At 33.4% G+C, this 20,155-nt stretch overlaps 2 protein-coding genes across 4 annotated transcripts in view; both read left to right on the top strand.

Annotated features, from left to right (window-relative positions):
- The window catches only part of LOC108021920 (UDP-N-acetylglucosamine--peptide N-acetylglucosaminyltransferase 110 kDa subunit), a 145,063-nt gene that overhangs the window by 21,260 nt on the left and 103,648 nt on the right, over positions 1–20,155 (top strand). For all 3 annotated transcript variants that reach the window (XM_044092650.1, XM_050889795.1, XM_050889794.1), the window contains exon 3: positions 1,797–2,007. In XM_044092650.1, coding sequence (XP_043948585.1) covers positions 1,797–2,007 — 211 coding nt within the window. The remainder of the gene's footprint in view (positions 1–1,796; positions 2,008–20,155) is intronic.
- The window catches only part of LOC127011732 (protein GVQW3-like), a 33,396-nt gene continuing 25,032 nt past the window's right edge, over positions 11,792–20,155 (top strand). Inside the window, exon 1 of the mRNA XM_050889805.1 lies at positions 11,792–12,070. Coding sequence (XP_050745762.1) covers positions 12,024–12,070 — 47 coding nt within the window. The 5' untranslated portion in view covers positions 11,792–12,023. The remainder of the gene's footprint in view (positions 12,071–20,155) is intronic.

Below are 20,155 nucleotides of genomic sequence, written 5' to 3'. Positions count from 1 at the left end.
ATGCAAGCAAGAGAAAGAGAGAGAAAGTTACAGAAATATCGCCGAAAAAGTCTAACAGAAATTCAGCAGGTTACAGTTATAAAATAGAGCGGGAGAGATTGAGAGGGAGTAAAAGAGTTCTAGCAAGTTTATAAACCGTAACTACAATAACAGGGCTAACAGATTAAACAAATCCAATAGAAATGTTAAAATAACTATGATCACATACATGTTTACTGGGAGATCTGTTTAAAATTTCTAACACAATTATCAGGCTAAGCTTGTAAATAAATAAACACAAAACACTCGCACAATATCCATAAAAAAATAAAAAAAAACTCAGAGCACAAAAGTAAACACAGCTGTTCACAAGCGACGCTAGCTACCATAGGAGCTAATAACATGTAGCTTTAGTAATTCAAATGTTACCTATGTACACAATTTTAGCGATTTATAGCTGTTTTCACTTCAAACAAGCTAGTTTTTCCAAAAGTTGTAGAAATAAAGTTTCCACGACCTTTAAATAGAGTTTGGATACGCGCAAAAAAGGTTGATGTGAGGAGTTGTAAAATGCTCTGAACTCGTAAATGTGGCCATTTCTGTTGAAAGTTTAGGAGTCTCAAGGGCTAAACACCTTTAAATTTCATTTGAAGTTGTTAGACCCGTTTTTGAAAAATAAAAAAAAGGCTAAAAAATAAATTAATAATATTTGACCAATAATTTTAAAACGGTGGTATTTAAGCAAATCGTGTTTACATAGTATTCCGAAATATCTTTCTAAAGACATTTTGCACATGCCTGTAGTTTTAGTAGTTCTCATGTTACGGGTGTACAAAGTTTAGTTATTTATAGCTAGTTTTACCTAGATTTTCCAACAGTGGTTGAACTAATGTTTTTTATAGTAAACTGTTTAACATCGTAAAGAGTTTCCAGGAATCTAAAATAACGTTTTTACATTCTTTTTTAAATTTTCATTTTGAGAAGTCCCACAAAATCTTGTTTTGCGTATTACTTTTGAAAGGAGCACACGATTTTGACGGTTATGGTGTCATTCGACCCGTATTGTAGCTGAGAATACAACTAGGCCCCAACAGATCAAATTTTCTTTTTAACACTCCGCTCTTTTTCCCAAACTATTTGAATTTCTTAAAGTCTTCGTGTGCAATCCATTAGCTTTTGCAATAGCTTTCGATTGATGTTACACTTGTAAAAATCGAGCTACACTTTTCGCTTTTCACTTTTCTAAAATTAAAAAAAATTCGCGTGACACGTCCACTTTTCAGAATTTAATCTAAGGTTGTTCCTTCCGTTAGTAAAAAAAATTTTCAAAATACCTCGCTAAGTTTAGGAGTTATTAATTTATGCTAGAAAAGAAGAAAACTTTAAAACAATTTTATTTAATAAGGCTCGCAAATACGTACCGCCGAAGTTTTTTCGGACCATTATTTAATAAGTAATAACCTTACTGTACGACCGTATTTAGCAACAATATGTAAAATATAAAATTTCAATGTGGATAAAAATGTAAACTTTTATGTTTCTTCGCCATTATTTAAAGGTTTATTTATTTAACAGTTTTAAGATGAGTAACGGGTATCTGATTGTCGAGACACTTCGCTATAGTGTTCCCTCTTGGTTTAATTTTTGTGTTCCCCTATGAAATAGGAACTTGTGATTCAAGATAACCTGCTGGAAAGTTTTACGTTAAATTACTTTTACTTTAAATTATAAACATTACTTAACTTAAACTTTCCTAATGTCAATATACTGTTTTAAAAATTCTGAAATTAAAGTGACGATTTCATATTACAATATAGGTTTACTTGAGTTGGCTCATAGGGAATACCAAGCGGTTGACTATGAAAGTGCAGAAAAACATTGCATGCAATTATGGCGCCAGGATAGTACGAACACCGGAGTTTTATTATTGCTGTCATCAATTCATTTTCAATGCAGAAGACTTGATAAGTCAGCACAATTCTCTACATTGGCAATAAAACAAAATCCTGTGCTGGCAGAAGCCTATAGGTAAGTTTGTAAATCTTATTAATTTTTAAATATCTACCGTCTTGCGCTATGTCTATTGGCATCGTAGAATGTTTCTGACAGAATTAGCATAATAATGGCCCCATCTCTCCTAATTAGCGTATGCGGCAATTAGTAAAATCCAAAAAATTAACTGATTTTGATGGGACTTGAGTACACTTAAATGCGCCCATCGGCCCCAAATCCACACGTGACAATATTGATCATGTATCCTTTCCCTAATTATGGGCAAATAAAAGTCGTCAGGTGCTGCTGTTACGTGAGAAAGGTCGCACACCCAAAATATCTTAAGGTTGTTATCTTCGTGGAACGCGTTCGATCATGTTGTGAAAAGGTGTGATCACCTACCTTTTCTACCTTATTATCAAAGGTGTGGCTGTGCATGACAGAAATGTCGCATTGCAAAGTATCCAACACCATGTGAAATTTTTTAGGATTGTTGCTAACGTCACTGATATTAAACAAAAAAAAATTATTACATTTTTTTCAGACCATTTTTTTTGACATCTATATGTTAGAGTAATCCGATTTTTATTAAATTGTATTAAAAGTTCTTAAAAATATAAAAAATTATATTCCCAATATTATAAGATAATATGTCAAAAGGCCCAATGATATAATTCGTTTCATATTATTTTCCTACCAATTTTCCAATCGTTCCTATGACAGCTATATGATATAGTCGTCCGATTTTAATAAAATTTAATTCGAAATTCAGAACTATTTAAAAATGTTATTTTCAAGCTTATAAAGTTATATGTTAAAAAACACCAAAGATATAATTTTTATTTCATATTTCCGACTAATTTTCCGATCGTTCCTATGGCAGATATATGATTTTGATAAAAGTTAATTCGAAAATCAAACCCAAATAAAAAATGCTGTTTCCAAGCTTAGGAGATGATAAGTTTAAAAACGCCGAAGATATAATTTTTCAATAATATTTTACCACTAATTTTCCGATTGTTCTTATGGGGGCTATATGATATAGTCGTCCGATTTTGATCAAATTTAATTTCTAATTCAAAACCAATTAAAAAAGTTATTTTCAAGCGTAGGAGGTTATATGTTTAAAAGCACCAAAGATATAATTATACCCTTGCAGAGGGTATAATAATTTCAGTCAGAAGTTTGCAGCTCAATGAAGGAGACGTTTCCATAAAGTATATATATTCTTGATCAGCGTCACAAGACGAGACGATCTAGCCATGTCCGTCCGTCTGTAATCAGGCAGAAAATTCCCCAAAATACTTCTTTCTATTGCAGGTAGTATATAAGTCGGAACCAGCAGGATCGGACAACTATATCTTATAGCTCCCATAGGAATTATCGGGTAAAAAATTAGTAGTAGTAATGTATCTTCTGTGTTTTTTTTAGCATATACCTTTCTAAGCTCGGATATAACATTTTAAACTTAGTTCTGAATTTTGAATTAAATTTGATAAAAATCGGACGATTATATCATATAGCTGCCATAGGAACAGTCGGAAAATTAGTGGTAAAATAGTATAGAAAAATTATATTTTCGGTGTTTTTAAACTTATGACCCCCTACGCTTGGAAATAGCATTTTTTATTTGGTTTTGAATTTCGAGTTAAATTTTATCAAAATCGGACGACTATATCATATAGCTGCCATAGGAACGATCGGAAAATGAATAGGAAAATATGAAATAAAAATATCTTTGCTGGTTTTTAACATATAACCTTATAAGCTTGAAAATAACATTTTTTAATTAGTTCTGAATTTAGAATTAAATATTATTAAAATCGGACGACTTTATCATATATCTGTCATAGGAACGATCGGAAAATTGGTGGGAAATAATGTGAAACAAATTATAGGTTTGGGGCTTTTTGACATATTATCTTATAATATTGGGAATATCAATTTTTATATTTTTAAGAATTTTGAATTCAATTTAATAAAATTATTGATTATTTTTTATAAGTGCAAGGGTATACAAACTTCGGCTTGCCGAAGTTAACTTCCTTTTTTGTATCTTATAATATTGGGAATATAAGTTTTTAGGTTTTTAAGAAATTTGAATTCAATTTAATAAAATTATTGATTATTTTTTAGAACTGCAAGGGTATACAAACTTCGGCTTGCCGAAGTTAACTTCCTTTCTTGTTGTAGTCTCATATACCCAGAACAAGTATATTCTTCATTTACTGAAGACTACGATATTAATGGTTTAATAATTGAAGAATATTTTTTAGAACGATTTCCTTTTATGGTCAACATCTGGTTGATAGTTTCTTTTATGAGCACTTGTTTCAATTAAAATGTTTCTATATGATTCCAAATCATTTTTAGTATAATCCTTAGGACTGTTATGAAAAATTAAAGAGTAAAAACCAGGTGATAGAGTACATAAATTCCCACTTTCTAATTCCATTACATTTTTATACCCTTGGAGAGGGTATAATGATTTCAGTCAGAAGTTTGCAAGAAGTTTCATTTCCGTTTGTGCGTCCGTTTCTACGCAAACTAGTCTCTCAGTTTTAATGCTATCAGGCTGAAACTTTCCCAAAAGTCTTCTTTTCATTGCAGGTATTATATAAGTCGGAACCAGCAGGATCGGACAACTATATCTTATAGCTCCCATAGGAACAATCGGGGAAAAAATTTAAAAAAAATTATATATTTCGTGTTTTTTAACATATACCTTTCATATAGCTATATAGCTGTCATTGGAACGATCGGATAATTGGTGGGAAATAATGTGAAACAAATTATAGCTTTGGTGCTTTTTGACATATTATCTTATAATATTGGGAATATAAATTTTTATATTTTTAAGAATTTTAAATTCCATTAAATAAAACTATTTATAGTTTTTTATAACTGCAAGAGTATACAAACTTTGACTTGCCGAAGCTAACTTCCTTTCTTGTTTTTTCAAATTTTCCTAAAAATATTTTTTATTCTACGCAAACTAGTCTTTCAGTTTTGAAGCTATCGGGATAAAACTTGCCCAAAAGTCTTATTTCTATTGCAGGTAGTATATAAGTCCGAACCATCCGGATCGGACAACTATATCTTATAGCTCCCATAGGAACTATCGGGGAAAAAATTTAAAAAAATTATACCTTTGGGGTTTTTTAACGTATAACCTTCTAAGCTAGGAAATATCATTTTTTAATTAGTTCTGAATTTCGAATTAAATGGTTTCAAAATCGGACGACTATATCATATAGCTACCATGTTTACGATCGGAAAATTAGTGGTAAAATAATATGAAATAGTTATATCTTCTGTGTTTTTTAACATATAACCTTCTAAGCTTGGAAATAACATTTTTTATTTGGTTTTAAATTTCGAATTAAATATTATCAAAATCGGACGACTATATCATATAGCTGTCATAAGAACAACCGGGAAATTAGTGAAAAAATATTTATAATATAAATAATACTGCAAGGGTGTACAAGCTTCGGCTTGCCGAAGTTAACTTCCTTTCTTGTTCAATCATGATTAGTAATAATGTACGTTTCCTGGTAACATTTGCTTTTCTGAACGCAGCCTTACGACTGACTGCTAGCTCTACATACGGGTCGAAATCACGACCGCGCAACAACTTCCAGGTAGCCATTCCATTTTCCGTACCTGTAAATTTAAATTGAAATATATAGTCAGAAGTTTATTTTGAACCATAATAATAAATAAATTAATTTATTTTGGTATTGCAAACATGAAATATATGGTCTGATGTTTATTTTGTAGCATAATAATGTAATAAGGTTTACGTGACTCGCACTGTGGTCCCCATATTGCAGTGGCTCGCACGTCTCGGATTTATATTCACGATTATAAAATGTTAGGTGTCTGTAAAAATCGTTATTTTCACGCCTTTACAAATGATACTTTGGACACTTTCAAGTTTGAGGAAAACTGTTTTCTCCATCGTACCCAATAAATTGTAATGATGTTTATTGGTTGACCAAGTTGCAGTCTTTGGAGATTTTATATTAAACAAAAGTATATGGGCCGTTCCTTTACAAACCGAACACCTTTATTAAGTTGACATTTTGGATTTCCCTGAAACTTTTCTTTACGTATCAAGATTTATATATATATATGATGGACGTTGGTGCACTTCGAACATTACAAAAAAGTGGCCCAACGACACCAAGCACGTGCTTGTTACGCGCGAGACCCTATTATCAAATTGGGCCAAAAATGTGAGTTCGCGAAGCAGATACTTAAAACAAATAGAGATGGGACACAAATGAAAACAAGAGGCACAACTAAGAATGAAGCAAATGAGTTAAAAGAAGTGTTTGGACGAAAAAAATTATGTTTTTTGTTTGTAAAAAAAAGCTAGTTAAAAAAATATTGCATAGAATCCTGTAAAACCTATTTTTTTTATTATTATTTTTAAACACACAACCTTATTAAATTTTTTTAAAATAAAAACAAGTTTTAATTTTAATACATTTTTATCTAAGATATTTCCATCTCGCTAGCTCTTATTAGAACCTTATTATTGTATTTCTGAGTCATTTTAGAAAGGAAATATATTTAATTAAGATCAAAAGAGTATTTATTTTACCAATTTTAACTTTTTAATTTATATTTATTTTATTATTTATTTTTATTATTTATGCAATTATTTTAACACAACTCGATTTTTCTTATAATGAGTAGTGCTAAGCTGTAGCTAATTTTTGGGTTTTTGGTATAAAGCAGTGAAAGGATAATGTGGCTGTAATACTCATCGTTTTTTGGAATCTTTTTCCAACTTGTTCTCTTCAACAGCATATTCCTCGTTGATTGAAAATTTGGTAGAGACTTTCAATCTACGAGTAACGGATGTAATCAACTTAGTAGATCGTGTATTACGTTTGTGGGTCACAGAAGTTGATATAAGAACTTTTTTGTTGAAGGTGCGATCGTCACTATATTCTTACCTCGTTTAGAGTTGTTTTTGTTAGATATCAGATGTTTTTGTTTTATATTTAAACAAATCTTGCTAAAAAGGCGCACAAATTTTGCAATACCTTTCTAATAACATATTATTAGTAGTTCATAAGTTACTGGTGTGCAAAATTTAGCTATATATATCTGTTTTCTCGCCAATCAAGTTTTTCCAAAAGTGGAAATGGTAAAGTTTTTTCAATTAAGCTATTTAACATCATCTTAAATTTCCTTCAAATAGAGTTTGTATACGCACAAAAAAAAGGTCAATGCTCAGGCAGTGTAAGATAATCTAAAATGGTAAATGGGGCCATTTTTGTTTATTAATAACTTTGAAATGGTTATTTTAACAATAATGAAGGCGAAGGTTGAGAATCTAAGGGCAATCCAATTACATAGGTATTTCGAAATACCATACTAAAACAATTTAAATATAAAAAACTGGCTAATAATTAAACGGTGGTATTTAGACAAATCGTATAAGAGAAATACCTTTCTCACAGGCCTGTAGCTTCAGTAGTTCACCAGTTATGATTATATATTTTCACGTGTGCTTGACGTTGGCTTTTAAGAAATTTTCCAGTTAAATGTATATATATTGCCATGCTAAGCAACAAAAGGAATTTTAAAGAAGCAAATTAATTTTGTATGAAAATAAATTAAAATTGGTTGTGTTTAAGCCTATATTAGAAAAAAATATTTTAAATTCTTTGCCTAAAATATGGCTCTTAAAAATCTAAGGAGAATGAAGCTCTTTAAGCTCAAACTGGCCTAGCGAATTCCTTTATACACAATAAAGATAACATTACAGCAAACAATGCTACCATGACTCCTGCAAAACAAGAAGCACGATTGAGCTCGGTGGAATCTTATTAAACAAGAACACTTCTGAACGATTAAATTTTAAAATTTAAACTTATACACTTTCGCCACTTTTTTCCGATACCAATAAATTATTTTTTAATTTCGATTAGAATGTTGATAGTTTCTGACAGTGAGTTGGATGAGCTATCAGAAATAATTCATTTGAGATCTGCTTTTGGTCCCGTGCCGATTGATTGCTTGAAAATATCAGGGGCTAATAATATTCGTGAGCTTCCGCCTGCTGCAAAATCGCTATGAAAATAAAGCAATCATTTTTTAGTCCCATGTTTTTATAGCCTTGCAGAAGTTTGCAACGCAGTGAAGGAGATGTTTCCGACCCCATAAAGTATACGTATTCTTGATCACTAGACGAGTCGATCTAGCCATGCTCGTCCGTCTGGCCGTCTGCCTGTCCGTTTCTACGCAAACTAGTCCCCCAGTTTTAAAGCTATCGGGCTGAAACTTTCCCAAAAGCCTTCTTTTCAGTCAGAAGTTTGGAACGTAGTGAAGGAGACGTTTCCGACCCCATAAAGTATATATATTCTTGATCAGCCTACAGTTTTTGTGATAGAAACAGTTTTATGTGAACTTGTTTGTCTCATCAATACCTATCGACCCACAAACTGTTTAAATAGCCGGTAGGTGGTGCCCTGAAATATAGCTTTGCTGCCTATATATCTCCATTTTTATTTTGTTGAGGAACGGGTATCTGATAGTCGAGGCACTCCACTAAAGCGTTCTTTCTTGTTTTTCATTTGGTTCGCAGCTATCTAGACGAGGAGACTTCCTTCCTGGCCAATGCTTTCAAATTTTTTAATATCTAGAGGAATGAATTCGGCAAATCGGAAGGCTCGGCAAACAAATATCTCCAAACCCAATATTAAAAGCGATTCCGATTAGCTTCATCGGTTTACAGCAATGGAAAAGGGAGCTGTTTTATTTGTGGAGGTGGACCTTCTATTAAATCTTGTCCAAAATTTAAAGAGCTCTCGCCGTTGCAACGATATTATGAGGTCGAGAAGCTATCTCTCTGCCTAGACGGTTTTAGCAAACGCCACTCTACCAGAGTCTGTAGTAGTCATTACTGTAGCGCGTGTAATAAGCCTCAACTTGAATTGCTTCGTGGGGAGACTTCAAACAGAAACAGTTTAAGGCCTACCGCACTGGATCAACAACCTCAAAATTCTGTGGCGAATTCATCCGTCACTTTTCTAGCAACTGCCGTTGTCCTTATTAAAGGCAGCGACGGAACTTATCAAAACTGTAGGTGTATTTTAGATTCTGGAAGCCAGTTTAATTTTTTGACGCTTAAATTAGTGGCAAAATTGAAGATGACAGTGAGAGAATCAACTACCCACATTCGCTTCTTAAGAATGAATGGATATACTGCTGGGTGTGTGATCCTTCTTTAAGCTAATTGTAGCAGGCCAAATCACGTTAGGACCAAAATTGCCCATTGTACAAAAATCACTCTTAGTATGGGTAGTCGTCCACGAACGTCTTCTTGTTAGTAAGTGAAACAGAGGAGAAAGTTCAAGACGCAAATGACCTACATGAGCTAGTCAAAAAGTTTTAGAAGTGTGAAGAATTGTCTCGGCCAGCCCATAAATCTACTCAAGAGGATAGGTAATGCGAGACTCATTTTGTCGATCATATTAGGCGTTCTAACTCCGAACAGCTAGGGGTGGCTGATCCATTCAAAAGTCCGACAATGTCGTTGGGAGATACTTATCCAATAGCATTGCATAGATTTTTAAACTGAGAGAGAAAACTAAAGAGCAGTCCGGTTCTGAATATGAAGTATACAGAATTCAACGAAGAATACAAAGAATCAGATCATTTAGAAGCCCTAGATTCGAGTCAGACGAATAATGTTAAGTATTTCACTCCTCACATACCGTTTTAATGCCGGATAGCCTAACGACCAAATTGGGAGTCGTAATTGATGCTAGCTGCAAGTCCAGCAATGGAGTGTCGCTAAATAACACTGTGCTCATGGGAGCAACTTTGCAGCCTAACCTTTTTGAGATATTAATCCGATTCACATTTTACAAATACGCGCTAGCACCGAACATTGCCAAAATGTAAATTTTAGTAGGAGCAATGGATGCAATTTTCAGTGCATATTGTGGCGTTTTAATAACTACAAACGCTGCGGAACAAGTTCCGCTCCATTGCCTGTTCTATTTCGCTGAAAAATTCGGCTTGGGAAACGTTCAAAATTTTGATATACCTCTATTAATCGCGTGCTTCCATTTCCTAACCCTTCTTGTGGAGATGAATTCCTTCCACATTTAAGAAAATTGTGAAGATTCTAAAAATAAGGTTAATAATTTAAGAAGGAGGCGGCATAAGGCTTCCGCGCAGTATCTAAGAACGCAGGCAGATATTTCATTGCGACCAGACGAATATACGGGCCTAACACGGGCAAGATCAACAAACAAAGAGCTTTCATTTAAGGTGGGACAGAATATTAAATTCGATTCGGTAGAGTGTAAGAAAGAGGCTGTGAAGAATGAGGTAAAGTAGAATATGTCGTTTATATATAATATAGGTTTTGTAAAACAGAGAGCACTTAGAAATTAGAATTTTAAATTATTAGAATAAAAAGATTGAGAGCCGCTATCTATGAATTTCCAGTAAAGTCTGAACTTCTTATTTCTTAGATGTGTCAACTCTTTACTGAACCAAGCTGTCTTGTTGAAGACTGAACTCAAGACTAAAGGAACATAAATATTTTTAGCGTCATCCATTTTTTGAATGATATTTTTGGATCCATATTTTGGAATGAGTAAGGATCGGACCACTCGAAGCCTAATATATGAGAATTCTCGCCGCTGAAAGCCAGCCGTGCGAAAACAATGTAATCGCTTAATTTAGTTCTCTTAATTCTCTACTTACACAGCGCTTGGATCGATTATGACCTCAAAGAGTTGCTACTTTAGACAGAAACGCTCATCCGGAATATTTACAAAGCACAGGTTTCTAATATAGTTTACAATGATATGTCAAGCAAATCTTCAGTGAAATCATGATAAGCTGATAAAAGTGAGAATTGCGGTTATTCGTATGTGAACCCCAAGGTTCAAGGTTCAAAGTATATTAAAATTTCTAAGAACTACTAGTTAGTCTTTATCGGAAATCTTTTTTGATACTGACTTTATATCAAATAAATCAAATAATACGGAAATCCAGATACAGTCGGAATGTATAAAACTAACAGAAAACTGTAGCCTTGCACATATCAATTATTTAAATGTCTCTTTAGACTTGAGAGCAGAGTTCATGGCAATTAAGAGTCTACCTCCTTGCCTGGACGGTCGATCATGCCTAAAAATCGTGTAATTACTAGGAAAATTTTCGGACCTACTCAAGCCTCTGTAGGCAGTGCTACGGTAGAAGATGAAAGTTCGGCATTACTGGGGAATCTAGATTTTACTTAAAATCCGTTTCCTAGTTTCAAATTCCTTTACCCCAATTATTGTCCATGGCATTGGTAATATTATATTTTTCCATGTAATAGTATAAGCCATTATTTTGTGTTGTACATAATCCAACACCTCAGAGGCCGTTTGGTCGGGGGAAAGCCAAGGAACAAATATTGGTTTTTTCTTGGCACAACCCCTAATACGGCTTTTGTTACCGCAAACTTAGTTTCTGGTTAACTATTAACAGAAGGTGTCATTATATTTAATGAAGGAGGTACTGGTGAGTTAATTGCATTTGCTTTAAGTTAATATATATCTTTTTTAGCTGCTATTCCTAGCAACATTTGCGGATTTGTTGTGGTCAACCACTTATCCGTGATGGAGCTCTGATCGTCACTTTCCTGAAGCTTTTTTGCGCTTTGGGGACTCAATAGCTTAAATCCATTAAATTGTGAATCCAGCGCTGTGAGTAACTCAACTGCTCGGCGAAAACTATCTCTAGCTACGTTGAAACTATTTTTTACACTTTTTAGGTAAACTTTAGATCGCAACTTCCAGACATGGCTCACAGCAATACGAGGTGTGGTCAAAAAGTAAGGTGACTTTTCAAATTTCGCGGGCAACATATTTTCGATTATCGATTTTATTTGTTTTGTTATGTTGGTACACTCTTCCCTAACATCTGTACCAAGTTTCAATTGAATCCCCTTTTTTGTTTAGTTGTGAGAGGCGTAAAGGTAACAAGTTGTTTTGCGTTCTCAGCGATTTTTGCTATCGAAAAATATGGATCAAAGGATTTGCATCAAATTTTGTGTAAAAAATAAAATTAAGTGCTCCGAAACACTTGAAATGTTGACAGTGGCATACGGTAAAACTGTTCTGAGTAAAAAAAATGTTTACAAGTGGTACAAACTCTTTCAAGATGGCCGGGAAGATGCCAATGACGAGCCTCAACTGATGAAAACGTTCAAGCAGTGAAGAAAATTGTTTTGGAAAATCTTCGAATCACTTTCAGAGAAGTTGCTGAAGATGTCGGTATATCGCTTGTCTCGTGCCATGAAATTTTTTCAAACGTTTTGGGCATGAGTCGTGTGTCAGCGAAGTTAGTTCGCTGAATTTTGACCAAAAGAACCGTCGCATGAGCATCGCTCAAGAGCTGTTGGATGACGTCAACAACGACCCAGATTTACTCAAAAGGGTCATAACTGGTGACGAATCATGGGTATATGGTTATGATATCGAAACCAAAACCCAATCGTCACAATGGAAGAGCCGAGGTGAGCCAAGACCGAAAAAAGCACGCCAAGTTCGATCAAATGTCAAAGTTTTGATCACTCTATTCTTCGATTACCATGGCATAGTGCATCAGGAGTTCTTACCATATGGACGTACGGTCAAAAAACAGTATTATCTGGAAGTTATGCGCCGTTTGCGAGAAGCAATACGAAAGAAATGTCCAGAATTGTGGAAAAACAATTTATGGCTTTTGCATCACGATAATGCGCCTGCTCACTCATTTTTGCTTATGAGAGATTTTTTAGCCAAAAACAACACCACAATAATGCCTCAGCCACCATAATCACCGGATTTGGCCCCATGTGACTTTTTCTTGTTCCCAAAACTAAAGAGACCTATGAAAGGACGGAGATTTGCAGCGATTGAAGAGATAAAGACTGCATCGCTGGAAGAGCTCAAGGCTATACCGAAAAGTGCTAATGGGAAGTGCTTTGAGGATTGGAAAAACCGTTGGCATAAGTGTATTGTATCTGAGGGGGATTACTTTGAAGGGTACAACATTAATATTGATAAATAAATTGTTTTTCTTGAAAATACAAAGTCACCTTACTTTTTGAACACAGCTCGTATAATAAGTTAGACCTTTAGCCAAGTCATCACTAATCTGACCGATATATCCGCTTTACTTGGTATGAGCTATTTTGTTCACAAAGCCTACACGTCAGTTTTAACTGGTCAACTCTGATTAATTGACGACATTTTTTAATGGAGCAGAAAAAAGTATGCATGATTGTTTTATACGGACAGTTCGACAATTTCAAGCAAACAGTTAAAAAATAACAATTACGAGAAAAGAGCGAGGGAAAAAACAAAAACACAAAACAGCACTGTAGATACGGCTGACATCGCAAAAAGAAAACAGGAGAAAACTACAACACAAAATAAGACTGCAGCTTCGACTTATAAAGGAACACAGCATTATAAATCAAATAATCTAACGGGACATACAATTCCAATTGTTAATGGGTTAACTAAGATTTGGCACTGAAAAGATTAAATTTCAATTAAAGGAACAAATATTGAAAGTATTAAAATAAACCATCTTATGAAAAAGCAAAATCAAAGGAAAATACGGAGCGCAAAGATTAACTTCTAAATTATATAATGAGCTCCTACACTGATTTTGTTATTAAATATAAAAAATAAAAAACAAATTAAATATAATTTCATTAGGCGAAAGGATGGGATATTCTATGAAAATCGATGTGAAAAGATCCCGGAAAGTCAGCTAGCGAAGATATTCGCCCAAGAAAAATTCCGCATCGATCTAAGAGTGCTGAAAGCAAAAAAAAGTTACCATTGTGAGAAAAAGTTATTGAAGGTTGAGATGATTGGGAGGAGCCCTGTTTGATTTGTGCGAGGATCTGAGGGACTTAAGGAGGTGATTTCCAGTGCGCATATAATTTAATACCAAAGAGAACACATAAGTCATTGACATCGAACATCAAACAACCGTTACTTAGCTGTGACGAGTACGATTTAATACCAAAGAGAACACTTAAGTCGTTGACATCAAACATCAAATAACCGTTATTTAGCTGTGACGAGTAAGAGGAAGATGGAGAAATAAAAACGTTTGAAACTAAATGTCACACATTATTTGCTTATAATTTTTAAAGAATCGTCCAACTGGATGATTTTTGGCATGCAAATGAATATTAATAATCAAAACAAAATCCAAAAACTTCAAAACTGTAAAGCTGGACTAGGTTCAGCGGTGTGGGCCTTAAAGTGGGCGGTGAACACTGCTTAGAGATTCTCAGATATTAGCGTTCATACGAATAGATCGACTAGGCTAGATTCTGATTTTTGATTCTGGTCAAATATAATTATACTTATAGGGCCGGAAAAGCTTGTACCTGTTACATATCTTCTGACGAGTTTATTGAGTTATTGACACAAAAATAAATTGTAAGATCGACAAAAATTGGAATTGGAATTTTAGAAAAACCAAACAACTTTTTATGACTTTAGAGCCAAACTGAAATTGTAACCAAATTTTTTTCGGTGGGGTGCGGAGCTGTCGGAACACCCATATGGATATATATTTAAATTAACGATTTAGTAGATAGAAGATGGTAAAAGACTCACTTTAGCGCCGGACTCATATTATTGATTATTGTCTTAATTCGTCAAAAAATAAAAAAATACAATTTGGAATTGGCGATTCCATTTTATTAATATTCATGGTTGTACAGCAAATCTGGAATATATAAATAACTTATTGCAATTTTTATGACTAATTGAAAATGGACAGAAATTGTTAAATAATTAATAATAAAAAAAAAGGAAGTTAACTTCGGCAAGCCGAAGTTTGTATACCCGTAAAGTTATAAGAAATAATCAACGTTAGTAACACCATGTGGCATTTTTAAGGATTGTTGTTGGCTTCAGTGATATTAAAAAAAATTATTTCATTATTTTTCTGACCGTTTCTTTGACAGCTATATGTTAGAGTCGTCCGATTTTTATTAAAATTAATTCGAAATTCTTAAAAATATAAAGAATTATATTTCCAATATTATGAAACAATATGTCAAATAACACCGAAGCTATAATTTGTTTCATATTATTTTCCCACCCATTTTCGGATCTTTCCTTCAGCAGCTTGTCGATTAAATTAAATTCGAAAATTAGTAATAATTTAAAAATGTTATTTCAAAGCGTAGGAGTTTGTATGTTAAAAAACACCAAAGATATAATTCTTTTTTATATTTCTTTCCCATCAATTTTCCGATTGTTCCTTTGGCATCTATATGATAAAGTCGTCCGATTTTAATAAAACTTAATTCGAAATTTAAAACCAACTAAAAAATGTTATTTCCAAGCGTAGGGGTTATATGTTAAAAAACGCCAAAGATATAATTTGCTCATAGTATTTTCCCGCCAACTTTCCGATCGTTCGTATGTCAGTTATATGACATAGTCGTCCGATTTTAAGAAAATTAAATTTGAAATTCAATACTAATTAAAAAATGTTATTTCCAACGTAGGAAATTATATGTTAAAAAGCACCAAAGATATAATTTGATTTAAATTTTTTCCCCATTAGTTTCTATGGGAACACAACTTGTACTGATCAATTGATTAGTATACCAAATTTAAAATGTAAACCAATTTCCGATTACAATGTAATTCAAAACACTTCAAGTAATAGAAAACAAAAAATCATAATCAAGCTTTAAAAAAATTTCGACGTTCAATTCAAACAAGAATTAACGGAACTATGTGGAAAATATACTGAAGTATTCCGTTTTTAAGCCGAATCAATAACAACAAATAATTTTTACAAAGAAAAATTGATATTGAAGGACGATGAACCAATCTGTATCACAATACAAACGCCGACTTCTACTTGTTCCAAAGAAACCCCTCCACAGTTCAAACGAAAAGAAATGGCGACTAGTAAATGACTATCGTCATATCAACAAAAAAAAACATCTGTCTGATAAATTTCCACTCCCAAGAATTGATAAAATTTGGACCAATCAGGAAGGGTAAAATATTTCTCATGCCTTGATTTGACGCCAGGTTTCCATCAAATTGAACTCGAATAAAATACAACAAACATAACGTCGTTTTCAACGAGCAAAGGCTCATATCGCTTCACGCGATTATCGGATGTCATCGGATGTTCCGAAAGAAATATGTTTAAAAACTTAAAAGACATCTCGCAAATATGTAGACAATATATTTAAAACTACATCCACAAAAATGTTCATTTTTTAAGCATGAAGTGATCTTCCTTGGTCATAAAAGCACAGACAAACGAATTATACCGGACAACAAGAAATATAATGTCATAAAAAATTATCTAGTCTTACATGATACAGAAAGCGCTAGACGATTTGTAGCATTCTGCAATTACGTTTATTAAAAACTTCGCCGACTATTCACAGCACATACCTAGATTATGTAAAAAGAATGTTCCATTTGGTCTTGCATGAATGCCAAATATTTCTTGATTTCCTTAAAGAATTTTGCATAATAACGGATGCAAGTAAAGAAGCAAGTGGAGGGGTATTAACTCAAAACCATAACGGACTCCAACTCGCGATAGCATATGCATCACGTTCATTTACAAAAGCTGAAAGCAATAAAAACACTTGGAACAGGAACTAGCAGCAATTTATTGGACAATTACCCAATTTCGATCATACATTTATGGTGAACAATTAAAAACTAATCACAGACCGCTAACACACTATTTTCAATGGTCAATCCTAATTCAAGACTCACACGCATGCGGCTCGAGTTAAAGGAAAATGATTTCACAGTCGAGTATCTAACGGAAATATTATTTAATGTTTTCCGACTAATTTTCCGTTCCTATGGGAGCTATATGATATAGTCGTCCGATTTTGATAAAATTTAATTTGAAATTCAGAACTAATTTAAAAATGTTATATCCAAGCTTAGAAATTTATATGTTAAAAAACACCAAAGATATAACTTTTTTTTAATTTTTTCCCCGATAGTTCCTATGGGAGCTATAAGATATAGTTGTCCGATCCGGCTGGTTCCGACTTATGGAAAGTTTCAGCCCGATAGCTTTAAAACTGAGAGACTAGTTTGCCTAGAAACGGACGGACAGACGGACGGACATGGCTATATCGACTCGCCTTGTGACGCTGAGCTGATCAAGAATATATATACTTTATGAGGTCGGAAACGTCTTCTTCACTGCGTTGCAAACTTCTGACTGAAAATTATACCCTTTGCAAGGGTATCAAAACAGCAGATGTAATTGAAAGCCAACTTCGCACTGGTGCAATGACGCGAAACTAAGGCGCACTAATTACCAATGCCTAAGTCACCTTTAATATTAAACTCTTCTACTCTTCTACACTTTGAAAACTACAAACCCTTGTTAGGCTTTGTACTAAAATCATATGGCAAATATTTTAATAACATAGAGCGACACATTTTAAATCTGCCATGTGAAAAAAAAAACTATACCAAATATTTCCTTCACTTTCCTAGTTTAACTTTATGAATATTATAATATTTTATATAATATATATATAAATATATACATAATAAAAAATCTAGAAACAATAACCATACTATTAAAAATAATTGTAATTATAAAGTTCCAAAGAAACTTGTCTTATTAAAAGTAAAAAAATTGTAATATAATAATAACCAATAACAAGAAAGGAAGTTAGCTTCGGCAAGCCGAAGTTTGTATACCCTTGAAGTTGTAAGAAGCAATCGACGTTATTAACATCACATTAAACTTTTAAGGATTTGTTTCTAGCTTCAGTGATATAAAAGAAAACATATTTAATTATTATATCTGATCGTTTTTTTACAGCTGTGTTAGAGTCTTCTGACTCTAAATTAAATTATAATTCTTTAAAAAAAATGTAGTCCCAAAATTATAAGATAATATGTCAGCCGATCCCGATGGTTCCGACTTATTTACTACCTGCAACAGAAAGAAGATTTTTAGGAAAGTTTCAGCCCAAAGGCTTTAAAACTGAAAGACTAGTTTGCGTAGAAACAAAGACTAACGGACAGACGGACACGGCTAGATCGACCCGTCTAATGATGCTGATCAAGAATACATATACTTTATGGGGTCGGAAACGTCTCTTTCACTGCGTTCAAACTTCTGAGTGCAAGGGTATAAAATTGTTAATATATCTTCTCTTATGGCCAGAAGTATAGGTATATAAGAAAGTATAATAACACTGGTTTTAACGACCCCGATTACTACCTGAGTTAGAAAATTTATATATGTCAACATATAATTTAGAAAACTCACCATTAATACATTGCTCTAATAAAAATGGTTTTGAGCACCATCCCAGGTGTTCCTGTGAGAAGAATCTCAAGCAATCAGGACATATTAGGTAGAGCTAGCATATCAGTAGCAAGAATAATTCATATCCATATTATAGTGGAATGGAGTGAATTATATAAAAATTAAATTAAAATTAAAAGCGATTTCGATAAATCATATAAATCGATGACGCAAAACAAATCAATACAACAAAACACTATAAATAAACATTGCTTTAAAAATGCGCATATAGAGATGGACTAGATAAAAATGTAAATAAAGTATCGAAATTTCTGACCAGACTTGGGTCGAACTTAATAACTAGAAAGGAAAGGTATAATTTAAGTATTTCAATACCAACAATACTTAACACACTTTTGATTAATAATGCCGGACGATACCGTTGCCCAACGGGCATATAGTAAGGATATAGCAAATGCTATCCCAGAATTCAACGGACAGAAAATCAATCTTCAAAGATTTATCACAGCCTTGAAATATTTAAATCTATCCAAAGCCATTGAAAAAATACCTGTTGAAGTCGTACAATCAAAAATAGTGGGCTCAACTTTGTACAAAGTGCAAAATTAACCTACTATAAACGGAATTATAAAAAAATTACAAGACACTATTATTGGCGAAATATCCGATGTAGTCAAAACAAAAATGCCAAAAACTACTCAAAAAGGTAAAAAACAGCATATAAATTCACAACTGACATTGACAACTTACAAAACCTACTTAAAGCTTTGTATATTGATGAAGGATTCCCGCTGAACACGCGGACAAATTCAGCACCGAGGAGGCTATAAACACAATGGTCAAAAGTTTTGAGAATGGCCGACTCAAAACAATCCTTGTGGCAGGCAACTTCTCATCAATGAATGAGGCTGTCCCCAAGTACATACAATGGAGTAATAAAATGACAGGTAATGCCAACGCAATACTATTTGCAAGAAGAGGACAGAGTTCGTGGATATTATAGAGGAAACAACAATAACCAAAATACCAGCAACTACGGCAATACACAACAAAACAATAATGTCCGCGTTACCCAGCCAGTTTCGGGAAATTTCCAACCCCTTTAGATACGAGATATTAAAAATACCAACAGTTTATACAATTAACCTTTGTCTCAATATCTTCGTTCCATTTATTTATTCAGAAACAGGGAATCAGCTTACGTTCCTCGTGGATACGGGAGCAAATATTTCGCTATTAAAAAATGCAGATATCGTTAACAATATACAAATAAAAAATACAATAAATATTTAAGGAATAGGCGAGGAGATCATAAAATCTAAAGGACTTGCTCCAATAAACCTCAAAACAAATATATAATTCCATTAAATTTTGATATTGTAAATCAAGATTTTGCGATTCCATGTGATGGAATACTAGGAATCAATTTTATGAAAAAATAAAACTGCCAAATAGATCTTAGCGCTACAGAGGATTGGTTTATTATAAACAGAGCTTGCAAATAACTGTCGACCGTTTCTCGTTGTCTGCAAATAAGTGTCTTTTTCTGACTCTTTACGAAAAGACTCAGAGAGCAACCGTTTCATGGGCTCTTAAATGTGCTCGCTCGCGCTCAGATCGAAACCGATTTTTTCTATTCTGTTTTGTTTCGGTTGTTCCAAGACCGTTTGCATTGAGTTTTTCGGTCAATCGGTCTTTTGCTGACAATCTTTCTGCGAGCGTTTTTCGTTCCGCTCTTTACGCACTCGTTAAACGACCGAAATAAAAAGGGCTCAACGAAAAGCGCTCATCAGAAAACAGAATTGAAGACAGCAAAAGTCTCTTGTTCAGAGCGAGAGAGTATGAACTT

Source organism: Drosophila biarmipes, unplaced genomic scaffold, assembly GCF_025231255.1.
Source record: "Drosophila biarmipes strain raj3 unplaced genomic scaffold, RU_DBia_V1.1 ptg000007l, whole genome shotgun sequence".
NCBI classification, from domain to species: domain Eukaryota; kingdom Metazoa; phylum Arthropoda; class Insecta; order Diptera; family Drosophilidae; genus Drosophila; species Drosophila biarmipes.
Note: the sequence above shows the minus strand (reverse complement) of the source record. Positions and strands in the feature narration are given on the sequence as shown.